The 19,485-nt window shown below is 37.9% G+C and overlaps 1 protein-coding gene across 2 annotated transcripts in view; it reads left to right on the top strand.

Moving 5' to 3' along the window:
* The first annotated feature begins 11,416 nt into the window (after positions 1–11,416).
* WNT7A (Wnt family member 7A) overlaps positions 11,417–19,485 on the top strand; it is a 327,951-nt gene continuing 319,882 nt past the window's right edge. Inside the window, exons 1-2 of one of the 2 annotated variants that reach the window (XM_044078113.1) lie at positions 11,417–11,674; positions 13,521–13,747. In XM_044078113.1, coding sequence (XP_043934048.1) covers positions 11,670–11,674; positions 13,521–13,747 — 232 coding nt within the window. In that variant the 5' untranslated portion in view covers positions 11,417–11,669. Of the gene's footprint in view, positions 11,675–11,726; positions 12,339–13,520; positions 13,748–19,485 lie in introns of those variants that run through there. The other variant, XM_044078112.1, reaches the window with a different exon arrangement.

Here is a 19,485-nt window from a genome sequence, read left to right as displayed (position 1 = left end):
ACAAAAGTCTGAACAGAAGAGAAAGAGGGAATGCTTGTCTTTCGAGCAATATCAAATATTCTGTTTACCCTTTTGACACAAGGAGGGGTTTGACTCCCAAATCTAGAGTTGTGTTATGGAAGTTATGCCATAGCAACATTTCTGGTCTTTTTCACATCTTTCTATAAGAAATTCCTGCTCTTTCTTGATATTGAATACAGTCCCTTGTTTAACTCAAGTATCAACATCTGAAGACTTCCCTATCTGTCCACACATCATATACCAACTAAAAGCCTTCCACTGTTTGTATAACTTAGGCAATGGCCCAGGTATATAATGCCATTAGACCCAGGGATGAATACTGGTTTGTCCCGTCTATACAATTTAATCCTTTTTAACTACAGAGGTCATTGCACTTCTGGCAAACTTTAAACTTAAACATAGGATGGTTTCATACCTACTGTTGAATGGCTAATTTGTTAAATGGACCTTCTCAGAAGCCAGTTGGGTATTCCACCATGATCTTCTCTCTCTGACAGTGTACCATATCCACTAACAGTTAGTGAAAACTTAGCCCCATCTCCCTCAACAGAGTACTCAACAAACTCAGGATAAAACCTAGTGGCAAAACTGTTGTATGTAGCTGTATTAAGTAATAGCTATGTAATGACCACCCACAATGGTAGCCTTCAAACTGTTCCTATGGAAGTGAAAAGGTCATGACTGTGATAAAAAAAATCCACTCCCCTATCTGGGGCACTCTTCAGTGGCCGGAAGTTGATACTGTGATCACATGGAAAATATGCCATTAGATCAACAGTGGAGGGGAGGCTGTAGATAGCTGACACAATGTACTTTAAGCCGTCACTTGAATGTAGGCAAACTTTATTAAACTTTACATGATTTTGCTTCCTGTTAAGAGTACTACTTTGCTTTTTGGGTACATCATGTTCCCTTACCAGCAGATATCCCTGATTTAACAACCTTCGGATCATTGCTGTGGCCTTCAATTCCTAAGCAACATTGAAGCCCATTTGCTACAAAATCTGGCATATCTATTTTATACCTGCTTTTATCAGTAATATTATTCACTGAAGAAGCAACACTTGCATTAAATGTGACAAGTCTTTAGGCATTACACAAAGACTACATATGCTGTGATCCTGCCCACATATATCCAATTATTGGACAGGATTCCAACTGAGATAAGGTGTGCTTCGGGTTTTGTCAGCATGCTCACCCCCCCTCCCCCCAACATTTCCTAGAATTCATTAATTCCAATGTCCTGGACCAGCTGATTCTTACCCCCACTAGAGGTAGCAACATCCTTGACCTGGTCATTACTAACATGGGCAACCATTGCTCTACACCAATAGCAACTCCTCCCTGGTTAGATCCGACCAGAAACTAATCACCTTGGAAATCGACATCCATCCCACCCCCACCCCCCTGCAAAGGTAACCACCGTGAAAAACTTCTCCAAAGCTAACTTTGGGCTCCTAAAAACAGAGGTGGCTAACTTCACGGCACCCATGCAAATGGCGAATAGTTGCATGACTGCCGAATCATACACCAATGCACTGTATGAACATGTACACAAATGCATGGATCTCGCCATACCCAATAGAACCAAAACGCTCTCATTCAAAAAAAGGAAGCCAATCTGGTGGTTGCCTGTCCTAAACAAACTCTACAACAGAAGGAGGAAACTGATGCAGAATAAGGTGAAGTCCCAAGACTGGAAAAACTCCCTTATCAGCCTCAACAAAAAGTTGAGATCCCTCATCAAATCCTCTAAAGCTAGCAATGAAAAACAGAATTGCAGCAGATAGTAAAGACAACCACACAGCCTTCTATAGTTATGTAAAGAATCTCCATGGCAATACCCAGATTTGCTCTGAGCTACTGCACAATGGTACCTCCTATACCGAGGCAACAGATATTGCCAATATACTGGCCGACAGATTCAGTGCCAACTTTACCCCTGTTTCCCCCCCCAAAGGACCAATCACAATACCAGTAGATTACCAGGCACCCAGTATCACTGCTGCACAGATTAAAATAGCACTGTCCAAGGCCAAGAGTACAGCTTCTATGGGACCTGATAATATCCTTGGCTGTGTTCTACATGAACTACAGAGTGAACTGGCACCTCACCTGTGTGCCCTGTTCAATCACAGCCTCACCTCAGGATTTGTCCCTACCAAATGTCCCACTGCTATAGACATCCCCTCGCCACAAAGGAGGAGTGACTACAGACCCTGGGAACTATCATCCCATTAGCCTGATGAGTCTGATATGCAAAGCTATGTAATGCATCATCATGGACCTAATAAACAAGGATATAGGGAATCTCCAAACTCTGGATCACACACAGTTTGGTTTTGTGAAGGGTAGATTATACCTGCTCAACTTGGTCGACTTCTTTGAGTCAGTCACCAGAGTTGTGGATGAAGGCAAGGTGGTTCATACATCCTACCTTGATCTGGCCAAGGCCCTTGATACCATTCCCTACTCAGGAATCATAGAAAAACTCACTGTGTTAGGCATCAACCCCTATATCACTAGGTGGGTTGCAAACTGACTCACAGATAGAACCCACAGTGTGAAAGTAGCTGACTCCAAGTCAGACTGCTGACCAGTCACAAGTGGAGTCCCACAGGGTTTGATCCTGGGTCTTCTCCTGTTTGGTATCTACTTCTCTGAGGTCCACATCACCGGGAAGGGACTTTGGCTGACAAAGTTTGCATACAATTGCAAATTGGGAGCTATTATTAACTCCCCGAGTGATGTTGACATCCTACAGAAATACCTCACTGAGACCAATGACTGGTCTCAGAGCCATGGCCTTAAGCTCAATGCCAAAAAATGTGTCATCACCCCCTTTGGGAAAAACCCAGTTCCCATGAATTACTACTTCGATGGTAGTCCAGTGAACACAGAAGGCATTATAAGAGATCTGGGAACACAGGTTGACAGCAACCTCTCTTTTGACCATCACATTGCCACTGTGGTCAGAAAGTCCTTCTATGTGGCACATCTCATTACTAAGGGTTTTGCATCCAGGAAGAAAGAGGTCATTGTCTCCCTCTACTCTTTCCACATTAGGCCAGTCATTGAGTACTGTGCCCCATTTGACATGTGCCTCAGTAGACACCTGCAACAACTGGAGAGGCCGCAAGAGTACCTCAGAAAGAGGATCCTAGGCCTTAAACACTTGTCCTATATGAACAGACTCAAAAAACTCCAACTATTCTCTGTCTCATATCACCTACGTAGAGGCGATTTCTGCTTGACTTACAAAGCCATGTCTGACCCAGCTCTGTTAGAAATGCTACATCTAAAGAAATCCCTCCACACCACACACTTCAGAGACCTCAATCTCATTGCCACAATCAACAGAATGTGCTGGAGGGACAGGTTCATAACCCAGAGACTGCCCATGCTATGGAATAGACTTCCCATACATGCCAGACAGAGCACCTCACTAGCCCTCTTCAAGAGAAATCTTGATGAGTAGATGGGAAATAGAAAATTCACTCCGGGGATCACTCCAGTGGCTCTACTTGACAGAGGCACTGGGAACTAAGGTCGGGAGGCATGATCCCAGGGTGATACTATGGGCTAGGCTAGTAAAGGCTCCAGGGCCATTAGCCTGGTACACACCTATGAACCTATGAACCTATGATCCTGCCCACATATATCCAATTATGGGACAGGATTCCAACTGAGATAAGGTGTGCTTCGGGTTTTATCAGCGTGCTCACCCTCTCCCCCCCCCGAAAATGCCTGTTTGGAATCTCCTTGTCAGATCTTAATCCCAACAACAGGCAAATGTTATTCAGGAGTACTGTTATTGACTGAGTGTTGTGTTGTCACATTGATCTACAAACCAGTCCTTTCTGATTTTTCTATACATGAAAATTATTGTCATTCTGGCATTATTGTCTTATGACAAACTTAACATGCTGCATTGAGTGTTATGACTTGTCAGTGAATGTTTAGTTGTCAAAGGTGGGGGAGTGGATTTTTTCATCACTGTCATGACCGTTTCACTTCCAGAGGAACAGTTTGAAGGCTACTATTTGAGGTAATCATTATGTAGCTATTAATTAGTACAGCTACATACAACAATTTTGCCACTATGTTTTAACCTGATTTTATGCATCCATTATGCCCCATGGCCTCTTACTACTATAAGTGTCTAAGTATATATATTTTATATGAAACATAATGAATAAAGCATGTATATTTTGTAGGAAAAATCATGACTATTACTGTAGCTCGTTGTCATAGAGGGATGGAGATCTGTCTGTGACCCAGATGACCCAAGTCTAATTAAGTAGGTTGGGCACAGGAGGAGCCAGGCAGGGGTGAGAGGTATGAGAATAAGCAGCAGTTGTCAGCTCGCCCATTCTGTGAGGGAGAACAGGGGGATCTGCCCATTATTTGGGCCACTGTTATGTGGGCAGAAGGTGATGTTGTGATCATGTGGAAAATTTGCCATTAAATCAACACCGGAGGAGGGGGCTGTAGTTAGCTGACACCGTGATTTGCATGAGTTTGGAAAGCTCGGCCTAGTTAGGCCTCCCTTCCTCCCTAACTGAAAATGTCTTCTGTGCCCATGTGAAAGACACAGTACTAGGATTATCTCTGCTCCATCCTCCTCCCACCTTGACTGCTTTCAATCAGGATTTCTTCTCCATTGTCAACCACATGTGGGTTACCAGTCCATAAGGACAAGTCAGACAGGTGCCAGGGAGAGTTTAGAGTGAAAGATTGTAGAGATACATTAGGATATGGCTGATGGCTGACATCTGTGAAGGACTAGAAATTGTATTAAGTTAAAAAAGAAAATAATTTCCTTTACCTTAGGGCAGTATAACCTCAAAGTTAGTCTATTAGTTGGCAGGCTGTGGGGTTGGAAGGTACACTTCTGTAGGAAAACATGCATTTTTACTTAAACTTTTTATCATTGTGGTATGATTACCTTACAAAAGTCATGTCATGATGTGAAGAATGTATATTATCTAAATTCTTCAGTTTATGGCTATATGAAGTAAACAATATAATTATTTTCTAAGAAGGATGTGTGGTAGCATTTGTATACAAACTTATAATTTATACAGATATAATTAACAGTGCTAACTACTTGTATTGGAGTCCTAGTGGTCTCCTTTTATTATAAAAGTTTAAGCTTTGAACAGGGTTATCAATCCAATGAGTTGAATAAATGTTGCTATGATGGAGAAACCATCATGTATGGATATTTTGACTTGGGATTTATTTACTTCTACCAGATATACAATATAACCTCATTTCAATTTCTGACTGAGTATAATTATAGTTTTAGGTTTGAATATATAACTGTGCATTCCTTTAAGTATCAACTAATCTTTATGTGCCCAACAGAATCAACCTGAAAAGAATATAATGCCAGCAACAGTTCAGCTAACCTGAAGGAGAAGATAACAAAGTAACTGTACAAACGGAGTTCATATGCAAGTGATAAAGTTTATATTAAACAGTCTACATTCCCCGCTACAGATGTACAGACTTAATACTTGACATACCGGTATAGTCACAGACAAATATTCCCTGTTGGTCAACCATTAGTAACAAACACAAACAAAAAAACACCAAACTATCTTTGGAGAACAGTTATCTAGCTTGACTGTAATTTTAACATTGAATTAATTACTGTATATGAACACTGTTACAACATCAAGTTAAAAACAGTGATAACACATTGTTTAAGCACTCTGTGAACTGAAAAATATAAACAATTCTTTTTTTTTATTATTGGTAAAACTGATATATGTAACAGAAGGGGTAACTATAAGGATAATATCAAATGTTGGAATTAAAGTGGCAGCTGCGAATAAATGCTGGTAGACCCCTGCGTTTGAATGAAAATACAATAATTAATTAAGTGTTAAAATTACATTCAAAGCAGATAAAATGTTAATTTTTATTAATACATATTTACACGTTAGAATTTTTTTAATTGTAAAGTATTTTGATTTTTATTAGTCAGTCTGTTTCACTGGTTTCGATTAAGCAAATGGTCTTGATGATTTTATATAAATTAGATATGATTAGTGTGTATATGCTTTTGAAAATGTTCATGTGTAATTAGTTGCATGAAGTGCTCAACCTTTTCACATTAAAGCAGTTCTCTGAAGACATTTTTTGCCATTTTTGTTTGTGTTTGGGTACTGGTGTAGTCAACCATGGGAAGATAAGTATAAGTCTGTATCATGAGGCATACGGTACAAGTGTAAATCTTCCTATTTATTTTTGTTTATTTATGTGTGCATGTATATACTGTTTCTTTAATTGAGTGACTTATGTCTCTTAACCTGGAAGTTGTAATTGGACATAACACATTTGGTAGAGGCTTTGGGGAAAGCTTCAGCTAACATTTTTTCAGTCAGGAACAACAAAATACAGAGCGTAATGGCTGACATAACGTGCTTTTCCAGGAAACTATACACTGAGAAGTGTGTGCAAATAATTATGATGTCAGTAGCAATACTCTTATAGGTTCATAGATTAGTACTAGGCTAACTGACCTTGTGGACCATTTTAAACCTAGCCAATTACCCTGTGTGAGAATCAAACCCTGCACCTTGAGTCTGTAAGATAAACACCTTAACTATTATGCTTACTTCCTATCTTGCAGTTGTAATTATTTGGAAAATACTTCAAGAAGTATAAGCCTGGTAAAACATGCTATACTAGACATTATTCTGAATAATTTTGAGATTTTGTGTAGTTTTTATTTATTCTTTCCCTTCAGTTCTTGATGAATAACAATTTATCTGACAGAATGCAGGTTGTGATTGGTTGTTTTTCTGACCAAATTACAGTGAGATGGCTTTTTAATAAAATTTGCTTAATTTTAATGGTTTCCATATTAAAGTATATTTCTCTTTGCTGCTGCATTCATCATTTATCTCTAAATGTAATTTTTATGAGCTTTAAAGGATTGTGGGAGGATCGCCAACTTGCTGAAATGAGCACTGTAATGCAATAAGAAATCATTGATAATTTTAGGTGGTATCTTCTTTTCACTTGAATAATTACACTTTGATCAATCTGCTGAAGAGATGATATAGTTTTAGGAAGAGAGGCACATGTTTATTGTGCCTCTGGGTCACAGCTAAAGAGTGTGATTTGTCATACTCTAGCAGTTACACTATTTTACTAGGCAGTCTCTTTGTAACAAGAAAAGATTTTACTTGTGGCACAAAGAAGTATAGTAACCACAGTTTGAATATGGCGTATGTCATCCAGGCTTGCACAGCTAAACGTAAGGAGTTCTGAAATGAAGACCTGAAATAATATCTCTCAGATGTCCCTGATTTTCAAGGACAGTCCTGATTCTGGCTCAAAATGTTGATCTGACTCTCTTAATCCCTTTTAAAACTGGCAACTTTGAGTAAAAAGGTGGTGGATTACACTTAATTAACTGTAATTGTTATTAGTTATAAACTTCGAATTAAGAAAATGTATGCTAATTCACATCTTCTTATTCTGTGAACTTTTCAAGTTAGTAATACCACTATTTTAAAAAAATGTCCCTAATTATTTCTGGATTTGTCACCAGTTGTGGAGGTAAGAGGTTGATAGCAATGTATGGAATAAATAAATGAATAAATACATAAAAATAATGTGGTTTTATTTTTAGGAGGTTTCTATTAAAATGCTGAGGACCACAATTGGAATAGTGATAAGTAGCATGGTGTGTGTGTGTGTGTGTGTGTGTGTGTGTGTGTGTGTGTGAGGGGTGTAGGGGTCAAGTCCCACACCCATAATAGGCATGCAAGAAGGCTTCTTCCCTGGAAAAAAGAATACATTAAGGTGTAAAACCAAATTTTATAATTCACTGTTATTGTGCTGAAATCAGAATCAGTTTTGTGCATTCAGGACTCACCACACCAGGTATGTCATTGTGCTGGGCAAACCTGGTTTTACTTTGTGGCACTGCTGTAAGCTGAAATGTAATGCAGCATTACTAGCCTGTAGTTAGCTTTAACACATTTTAACAAACTCGTATGCATTGTATCAAGATATGGCATATATACTCAACTAATAATATGTTAATAATGAGCTGCAGATTACTCAAAATACAGCATGCAATCAAATATTCATATAGAGAGTACTGTTTGGGTAGGTGATATTGCATTTATATATGGTATTAAAAATGTTAACTACACAAATATCAAGTGATATTTTAGTCATGAAATGAGGTACCAGGGGAAAATCTATGTAGTGTATATTGAGGTCTATAAATATAAAAGTTGTTAAAAACACTACATGTATATGTAATTCAAAACAAAATGGTATTTTAAGTGAGTAGTCAAGTCAGTGAGATGAGATACTAACGGCGCAAAGTATTCTATTCAGTAAGTGAAAGGTGCCTACAACAATCATAATACAATAGAGATAAAAATGGAAGCTGACAAAGTTACCACATAATTGGCAATAATAACATTGAACAATGCAATGTGACATCAGAGTGGGAAGACATTTAATGGATTAGCTGTTTACAGGAGACCTAGGATATTGGCATAAGCTGGAACAGCAAAGTTGGTGAAATTATATTTTATCTGTTTGTTGACTTGGTAAACTATCTGTTTTCAGGGGCAACCCGGGAGCACTGTGGACAAATGAATGTGAAAGGAATCAAACCTTATACCCTAGGTGTAGGAAGCAGATCATTCTGAGATAAATGGCCAGACTGCTGCAGTTACAGAAAAAGTTGATGTACAGATGGTGAGGTTATAGAGCATACCTTTCAAATTCCTTACTCAATAATCAGGGACAAAGCCAAACAATAATAGGGGACACGTGTAAAATCTGGGACAATTTTAAATATTAATGTAACTGCCTTGAAAGGTTAATATAACTTCAGATTTTGCATCAACATTGTTTTCTGAACAGTAAAATGCATGAAACTCTACTGGCTGGCATTACTCGTCATTTTGGGAGGAACAATGTAAAAATAAGAAGCATAATCAGAACATCCTGCAACATCAGGGCAGTTAAAAGCTATATTACTTTTATTTTTTTATTTTTATTTATTTATTTAACATTTGTTGACCGGGAATGTCCGACTAGGTTCCACAGAGCCTGTTTTCAGCGGAGGCCCGGGGAGAAACACTCCAGATTACAGAGTTTCTTTCTTAAGAACGGTTTATTCTCCTAGCATGCAGTGGTGACCCCGTTGTTTTGATACTACTTTTGGGAAATCAGTTTCCAGATCAGATTTTTGAAGGCAGGGTCTGGGTTTACCTAAAATGGCCGAGTGAAAGCTTTAATCTGTTTTGTGGTCTGTGTCATAAACTATCAACAGAGAGTCCTTGGATTAAAACGAACACTCTCCCTTCAAACCACAGACTACTGTTAATTAAAACGTGCTTCCTAAAACTTGGCCTCATTATGTAGATTGTATTAATGTAGTTGAGGAAATTTATTTTATTAATTTATTTTAAAAATGAAAAAATACAGCTTTTCTGGCATTCAAACACAATTCTTGCTCAACTACCATGACATTCTTGTTGGATGATGTGGAAACTTCATCGGGTAGTTTCTTCCAGAACCTGGGGCAATAATCTATAGTAAATTGTCGTAAACCTGTGTAGTAGTTTGCAACAGTACTTTCTTGTTCATTGCTCGGGACTGGGTCCGACATAAAGGTTATGATAAATTATGATGTAGTGGCAATTACAATTTATATGTAAGGTAGGGTTGCCACCTTTTCAAATGCCCAAAGTGGGACATTTTTGGTACAAACATCAGATTTTGCAGGGCAAAACATACCCACTGCGAGTACAAATGACAGAACTTCACTTTTTTTCCTAAATAAAAGCTTATTCTTGTAGCATTTTAGTTGCTTATTCTGATTCTTATAACATTTAGGTGTCTCAGATACAGAATAACTGTTTTATGCAACTATTACATAAAATATAGGAAATATTGTTGTCCTAAAATCTCAGGACATTTGGGATTTTTTCAATTTTTTTGCAGGACACAACTGCCCAAAGAGGGACTGTCCCTCGCAAAGTGGGACAGGTGGTAAGCCTAATGTAAGGGCTGGATGTACTTTTCTGTCATTTACTTTCTTAAACAGATCACAGTGAGGATTTAAACCGGCACACAAGTGAATACGGAGGCGTTATTAACTACGGGGCGTGTTTTATTAAAAATGAAAACAAGCAAAATATAATTTCAAGCAATATAAAAAAGCATTTTACAAAATCGACCGGAACTGCATTTTTAAAATAAATCGGCTATTTTTCATACACCCCTGTGTTTTACCTGTTTTTTTTTCTCTCCAGCGACTGGATAATCTGCTAAAAGTCTGTATATTATGATGTGTGTGTCATAGGTCTAAACCTCTTAGCACAAAAAATCTGGACAAAGTCCCCAGAATGGGGACAATTTTTAAATATTGCTGTTATAAACTTAGAAAGTTGTTAGAATAAAATATCGTGTGTTACCATTCCTTTTTCTGACGGATTTGAAGTCTGAAACTCAAATATTTGTCATTATTTAGTGAATTAATTTCTCACTGATATGCCACAAAAATCCAGAAAAATCATACATTTTATGAAGAACAGACCCAAAATATGCGTTGAAAAGATGGACATTCTGCGAAAATCTGCACAATTGAGAGGTAGTGTGTGTGTGTGTGTGTGTGTGTGTGTGTGCGCGCGCGCGTGTGTATGTGTGTATGCGGGCGCGTGTGCCTGTTTTACACACACACACACACACACACACACACACTTGTATGCATGCATGCGTGTGCCTGTGTGAGAATATCTCCTTGAGGTAAGATAACTCTAATTATATTGCAATTCACATTCATGAAAAACATCCAGTAGACAAAAAAAATTCAAGGTTCTAACATCTTCTGGAGTTGGCTCCTGACAGATCTTGAAAATCAAATGTACAGGCAAGGTATCCTTTATTATCACATCAATAAAGTACTATTTTCCTGAGTTCGAAGATGCACGGGTCTTACAATGGCTATAACTACATACATTCACAAGTTGTGGAAAACACACGCACGTGTTGAACGGCATCATTTCCTAGCGTCTTTTTTAAATGAAATTGGAGAAGATCTGGATTGTCCAGGAGGAGTGCAGTTAATTCAGTAGCGCTGAACAAAGTGCTCTTCATTTTGTCATTCAGTTGGTCGAGTGATGCTGGTGACAGAATTATTATAGTGGTAAATCTTTAATCTTGTCTTCTATATCACGGAGGCAAGTATGTGCAAAATGGAAATTAGGCAAGCGACAAAGCAGCTAAACGAGGGAGGGGCAGCCGGGTGGTTCTAAAAAAGATAAAAAGCTGGTTCCATGGCATCCAGGCAAACATGCTGACCAAGAAAGAAAGGAAACCATTGTTGCATAACCAGAAACTTTTTTCAGTTAAACCATTGCTTACCCACTACTGATAGGGTGGAAAAGTAACAATGATCACAATGGTCTGCACAAATAAATTGCAATAAAAGACAAGCGCAAAGGAAGAACAATGCACATTAGTTCCGACTGCAGGCTAAAAACCGAAATAGAAAGAAGCAAAGAAGAAAGGAAACAAAAGAGGCATCTCACAATAAGGGGGAAATAGATACTCTTGGGATCTTATTCCGTAGTTTTCAATAATTTCTTTTCTCAGTGATGCGGTGAGCCCTGAAAACATTTTTCAATAATTATGCACAGTTTTCAGAAAATCTTTCTCTAATATATTAGCTTAGTTTTTAGCTGAAGGCTAGTTTAGTCGCATTTCCATGGTTGTCACTCTAGAGCTTTCCATTTCTCGCATAAACAGGTGAATCGGTCTTCAGAGGTGGGTTGTGTTTTTCTTCCTTTTTTCACAGTGGAGTTTTTGTTAAGAACACGCCCCAAAAAAGATAACTCGAACCTGAGGGAAGCTCCTGCTACGTGCCTCAGATCGCTGGAGCTCTGCCTTTACATTCACATCCCTAAAGTTGCTTCGTGTGACACGCATACAAATTCACAAGGCTGATCCAGGCACACTTGGATAACTAAAGGACGTTGAGAATAGGTGCATGATTTTGCTCTCTCTGGGATTTTCCACTGGGATTTACTACTGACACCCCGAACCTGTGCCTGAACCCTGATCCTTTAAGGAAACGTGCATTTCTTCCTGCTTCTCCTCAGGTCCCTCCAGCCTAGGACGGTTCATTTGGCTGAGGCTACTCTGACCCTTACAAAGCTCAGCCTGTGCACCCTAAGCATACTGGCTAAAGGGATCATGAACAGAACAACCAGACGCTGGAGTCTGCATATCTTTCTTTGCCTAGGGATCGTATATCTTAAAATCGGGTGAGTGAGCCTAAGTCCTGTCTGTGTATCTAGGCTTTGTATCTAAGCTTTAATCTCCTCATGTTCAGACCTGTCACTGCACAGTTCACAGAAACTGCTGGGAGAATATGAATGCTTGAAAATAAAAAGAAAGGAAAAAAAATGCTAAGCGTACCTGCACAACTTGAAAAGATTAACTAATATTCTAAACTAACGGCTGGTTTACTTGTGGAAGGCAGGGAGACCTCTGGCAAACCGGATGATATTGCCCGCAGGATACCAGATGCAGAAGTTATGCCTTTATGCAAAGTTGGGGGCATATGTGACAGACCTGTCAAGTAAATCGTGTGAAACTGTACCCATCCAGCTGACTCCATGCTCTAGAGGATTGCAACTCCTGAAGATCACTGTTTTATGGGTGGACGAACCTAATTTAAAATCATCAGGGTTATCCTGTACACCATGCATTGGAATCATGAATGGTACAGGGTTTGTTGAGCGGTAGGGAAGGGAATACATAATAACGATTGAGGCTGGTCACTCAAACAGAAGAAAATCATTGTTACTGTATCATTCCACACTGCCATATAATGCCCATAATGCGTATTTTCTTTCTGTTTGAAATTCTGCCTTGAAACTTGTCTACAAAATGCATATTATTGCTTGCTTTCAGACCTTTCTTTAATGACATTTTTTTCAGAAATGTTGCTGTATAAAATGTATGATTCAGGAAGTTTTGTCACTTTCTGGCAACGTCTGTATGCTCTATCTTGCTTTAATTATATAAAAAAGTGATAGGGAAAAAGGCGAGGCTGGGATGTCCCTGAAATTCACACCACATTTCCTCTGCGCGTCATTATTCCATTTGACCAAGAATTACGCATAACGGGGTAAACACCATGCTACCCTGCTTAATGTACACTTAGACTAACAGTATAATGGTTCACATTAATTCACAGAGTAAATGTATACATGATGGGGGGGGGGGGGGGGGGCTGGCTGACAGCAGTTATACCCTTACTTGCATTTCAGTAATCAGTGTGTTGTGCTTCATGGTTAAACTATTTTTTTTTCTCACCCCAAGTACCTGATGCACCCCAAGAGTTAATTGCATGATATAACCATGTTCAGTATCATTTTGAAATATTTTATGGTGAGGAATTTTAGTTTTTTTTCTAAATGTGCTGTGTGTGTCCTTTACAGGGGTTTTTCCTCGGTGGTGGCCTTGGGGGCCAGTATTATATGTAACAAGATCCCGGGGCTGGCTCCAAGGCAACGGGCGATTTGTCAGAGCAGACCTGATGCCATCATAGTGATTGGAGAGGGGGTGCAGATGGGAATCAATGAATGCCAGTTTCAGTTCCGAAACGGTCGCTGGAACTGCTCTGCCCTCGGAGAGAGGACGGTCTTTGGAAAAGAGCTGCGAGTTGGTACGTTTTCCTTTTCATTGATTTTTTTGTTTGTTTCCTTAAGCTTAAGCCCTTCTGTGGAGTCCGGGCTCTTAACTAAATGTTGATTCAGTCGCTTCAGCGGGGCTTCTCACTAAGTCAAGGTCATCCGGGAAAGTAAAATGTACACATCTATTCTACTGGGTTAATGCCTATCACATTGTTGTCCCACCCCCAGCTAAACAAAGGACAGCCTTGTTTTACTTGGAGGTGCACTTGGCATTTCTGTGGAGTAGGCAGCACAATTACTTTGCAGCTGGCATTGCTACCTTGAATTTTTACCGTGGCATGATGACAGCTTAAAGATTGTGTTTCTGGACAGCCTACAGCATTTATTCTTCTCCCAGTCCCGGTGCACAAACTATGCTACATAACTTTTATTACAGGGCAAAAAAAAAAAAAAAAAAGCCAGTAGTGTGTGTGATGATTTGGTATGATCAGGTAATATATTTTAATCAGGCTTTGCTTTAAGGGGAATGAAATCCAACCAGAGCAAATGTTAACCAACAGTGGAACTGCAAAAAATTATGCACTTCTTTCCACATTTTATCTGTAGAAACAATGATAATAATAACAATATAAGTTGGTATTACATGCGATTATTAATCCCCATATGGTATGTACACTTTCTTGAATTTCAGTCTTGCAAGTGCTACAGCATTTTTCATTAAGGTATTGCTCATGTGTCCCATTCTTTTTATACTTAAGTTGCTTAAGAACACAGCCCTTTCTTACATCAGTTTCATGCAAAGGGATGACAGTTCACCTCCACAAACCCTTGACTTTCGCCCATTAGAATCAATTAAGGGTTTCCACTGTTATGCTGTTGTACCAGAAGGACAAATGATGAAGAAAGAGTTTCATATATATCAAGACCAGTTCTGCTGCATATATGTTAAGGGTTATGCAAATTTTGTTAAGCTGAGTGGTCCTATGTAGTACTAGGGAAACGTGTATGCAAACTACATGGGTGTTCCCATACATGTACCTCTTACAAAAACATATTCAGCTGCTCAGAAACATATGATTACTAAGGACTTAGAATCATACCATGGTTACTGTATCACTGCAGAAAAATTTAACCCCCTCCTCACTATCTGAAAAGACAATGAAACTCTTAATGAATGTTCAGTTTTTTCCCCAGAATAATCTGTCTCATGTACTGGATCAGGTTTCTGAACAAGTGCTAGTTTTTAAGCTAAACATGATGCTCACTTTTTAATTAAAATACTGACTGAGTGGAATTAAGATAGTTTGACTTTTCAGAAATTATGATACACCCCATCTGATCATTTTTTGATTAAATAGAACTGGTGTAAGGCCTGGAGTTTGTATTTTTCTACATAATACTAATGACAACTTTAAAGATATAGCCATGGGGAAAAACATTCAAGTCATAGGGTCATGGTAGTTAAATATTTATATGTAGGCATTTGCAGATATTATTTATTGCTTGCTGTATTTTTAACCTCTTTCTGGTTTTAGTTTATTTAAAAATTGAAATATTTTTAATTTTCACTGCAGATTTTAATTCAATTTTAGTGCTTACTTATTTTACAAAAGTAGTAGATAAGATTTTAGTAACTACAATATTTACATGTGGATGGTTATTCTCTGCATTGCTGCCTGGAAGCTAAGAAAGTAAGCATTTCTAGTTTAGATATCTTTGTGTAAAATATGACTGCATTCATTTTTTCACAAATATTTTAATGGTGGATATGATCGGTTCTCATATAGTATAGGCCAGCAGAGTCAAGATCATTTTCAAAAGCTGAGCGAGTAGAGAATTTAGGTAATTAAAAGCCTGTGTGTGTGTGTGTTTGTGCGTGCGTGTGCGTGTGTGTGTGTGTGTGTGTGTGTGTGTAATGTAGTTAATGATGTCCTGCTTAAAAAGAGGAGTGTGATGCTTTATGAAAATGGCAGATGGGAAGTCCTGATTTGTTCTCACTTGGTAGCCCTGACCTGGTACACTGTATTGCCATCTGTCTACTTCACAATACAATTTTACATTACTGAATGATCACGAATGTCCTCATTTTGGATGACAAAGCAGTAAAAAACAGCTATATGATTGATTTCATTTGACTTTCTTTCCTTAAGTTGGGAGAAGGTACTAGAAATACCAGCTTTTTACTGCATATTCCACATTGCAAATCTACTAAAAGAGTCAGCTGGTTGTCAGCTGCCTGGAATTCTTTGCCTTAACCTGTAAGAACTAGTTCATCACTGGAACTATTTAACTGGATTGTTTTATTGCAGATAATTGTTTCCTTTAAACAGATACTAGTTCTTCTAGGACGCATTACCTGGTCTTTGGCCTTGGGTCTACTTTTGATGTTTGATCAAAACTAACATGGATTTTGTGTTATTACAGCCTAATGATTATTGTAGATTTCTCAGATTAAGTCAAGGAAACATTGCAAATGTGGCTTCACAGAAATCACCATGGCTTCTATGAATGTACTGCAGTAATTATAGCTGACATACTGGCTAATACAAGTCCTGTAGTTGTAACTGGTTTTGTGGTAGCAAAGTGAGATGAAAGAGCAAGGGATTGGACCCAGAGAAATGCAGTATGTGTGTTACCGTGAACTGAGCTTTAGATACAATAATGGCTTCCGGGGTCTCCATCTTTGGCTGTTTTCAGTAGATCAATTGTTACCTTTCTAATCTAATTTTTAGAACCGATGAGTATTTATAACTGTACATTATCAACTGTTACCTGAGTTTATCTGCTGTTACTCAAGGCGTTGAACCAAACATTGGTTCATGTTTAATTATATTTATTTATTTGAACTATTGTTTTATTGTTATCTTATTGTGTTTCAAGTACATTCTCCTATGTGCCACATGCAGTATTTCTAGGTAAAATAAAGTCTGATTGTGAATTATCTCTTCGTTTGTTAGATAAATTAGGCTGAATGATGTTATTGTCCATGTTCGTTCAATGCATCGTATATGGCATTGTGTTACATGTTTTTTATATTAGAATAAATTTTTACATATTTTATTTCTAAAAATTTTTGTATGCACTGGAGCCCTGCTCTTTGAATTTCCCTAGAACAGTATGATTTATTTAGTCACTATAATGCCGAAGTCTAATAAATAAAATGCAAAATTAATGGGGGGGGGGGGTGGAGAGAAAGGGAGAGGGAGAAGGGAGAGGGAGAAGGAAAGGGGGAGAGGAAGAAAATAGGTGATTTAGTTCTGAGATGTACTTAGTACTACGACCATGCTAAGTCAGGATTTTTGTTAGTGTGTAGCGATACTGAAAATTAAGATGCCAGACATAGAGCCATAGTAAAGTTCCATATGTTGCAACTAGGGAACAGTTCTCAAATTCAAGATGCGCTAGGAGACTCTGCAAGACAGTCTCACTGGCAATTTTATAGATGCTGCATGGTACAGTAACAATATGATGTTGTAACAGGATTGTTTGAGTCATTTTCTGTTGGTTAGATTAATGACAGCGTAGAATAAGTAAGGTAGGAATAAAACAGAGATACTTTTTCTCAAGGGGATTATGACAGAGTGATATATTTGCTTCATTTCATTTGGTTATGCATTGGAAATGTTATAAGGTTTACATTGACCTACAACTTTTATGTAAAATCATTTTTGAATGCTTTTCCTTTATTAACCAGATAATCAGTGAATCTGAGTGTCTAAGTTCAAACTTTGATGGAAGCCAAAGACAACTTTGATGGTTTAAATGTGTGCTATATGTTTTGCTTACACAAATGGTTTAGAGCAATTTAATATTATTAGATGGATGGTATGAGCAAATTTAAATTTCACTGATTTCTTGACCTGCCAGGAACATAGACAGCATGCCTTTCTAAAAAACATACTTTTGATGCAATTTAAGTACCACTGATACCCCATTCTAGCTCAAGATGTGTAGAATATATAAAACAAATGGTTGTAAATCTGATTTATATTTATACCTCATATTATCATCAGACAAACTGCAATTAAATGAGATGAATTCATTGACTTGAAGGTATAAATCCCATTTGACTACTTTGCAGCTTGCCTATTACACTTTAGAAAGCTTGGTGAGGGATTTCCAGTATGTGGTATGAGGAAGTAATGTCCTAGAAAGGTTGTTCAATATATGTTTAATGAAATAACCTTTGACTTCCCTGTAGCTGCAACAAAATTATTACTGTTTATTGTAAACATTATGGGACCAGTGTAATGCCTCACATACTTCGATGAAGAAATTGAAGAGTGATGAAGAGAAACGTCTTCAATGTTAAAACTATATATATATTTACATTATGGGGAACTGTTATTTCCAGAATTACATCAAACGGCAGTCTTCCCAAAGGTTTGAAGACTTGGAAATTTCCTACTAGCCTTGTGGAGGGCTCAAATTTGCATGATGAATTGTTAACATTTTTTGATCACCATGGTTGTGACTTAATGGAAGTACTGTTACAACACAATCAATCCATGATGGATGTTTTATAGTCTGAAATCATTAAAAAGCATTTGTAATGATTTATCATTTGAACAGTATTCAAGAGATTATAACAATGTATTTTTAAAAGTGGAGAAAACTGTTGAGGAAGTTAAAAGTAGAAAGAAAAATAAACTAATATGAGAGAAAAGTGATTATGATAACAAGAAGGCTTACTGAAAAACACCTATTAATGTTAACAAGGGGATTTATTGACAGGATTTAATTGATGATGAATCCGCACTAGTAGATATGAACACTACACTACAGATGTCCCTTTAGAATTTCCCCCACTCCGCAGGTCAGAGAGGTTACTCAAGCAGAGGGCAGGAGTGAGTGTAGATCCCCACCCCCGACAACATGGGAGGGAGGCTGCTTGGGGTATGAAAACGCAGCAGATGAAGAGGGGAGGAAGAAGAGGGAGGGGAACCGACTATGGTCCCAGGAACAATCAATAATGGTTATATATATACATACATACATACATATGTACAGATGTTTCAAGCATGGACATTAATGCCCTTCTAGCTTGCTAATATACCAAAACACTTGTTCCCATAATGTGTCCAGGGTGTTTTTACAAATATGTAAACTAGTACTTGCTTTAATGTAATTTGGTAGACTATTCCAAGCATCAGCTGCTCTGTCAGAGAACCAAATAGTGCTGTTCTCATTCCTATAATATCTTCTACATAGGTTATCTGATGATTCTCTAGTACTTTTCGATAACCCCAAGCATTCCAGAGGTAGTTGTCCCTAAATGCCCTATATACCTGAATAAGATCTCCTCTTAAATATCTGTAAGCGACCCTGTACAAGTTCAGATATCTTAGTGTTTCATAATAACTTAAATTTTCACATCCATGGATACCCTTGGTATATTTCTGCTGCACTCTTTCCAGTTTATTCATGCTTGCTTTCTTATAGGGATTCGGTATCGTTATTCCATATTCAAGTTTGAGTGTAATGTAACTAACAAACAATGACTTCATCATTTTTGATTTCCTAGACTTTATAAATCTTTTTATACAACATATAGTTCTATAACTATCATTAACTAATTGGTTGATATGATTAGAAAAACTCATAGCTGAATCTACCCATATACCCAGGTCCTTAACCGAGACTACAGTTTCAATCACTGTGTGCTGTATTAAATATTCGCCTTTTAATTTATGTCAGCCAAATCTCATATGCTTAGTTTTTGATGTATTTATTAGCATATTATTCTCCTGTGCACAAATGGTCAATTTAG

This window comes from Protopterus annectens, chromosome 7.part0 (assembly GCF_019279795.1).
Source record: "Protopterus annectens isolate FY-2018-M chromosome 7.part0, PAN1.0, whole genome shotgun sequence".
NCBI classification, from domain to species: Eukaryota; Metazoa; Chordata; order Ceratodontiformes; family Protopteridae; genus Protopterus; species Protopterus annectens.
The sequence above is the reverse complement of the archived record's forward strand: the minus strand, read 5'-3'. Positions and strand labels throughout refer to the sequence as shown.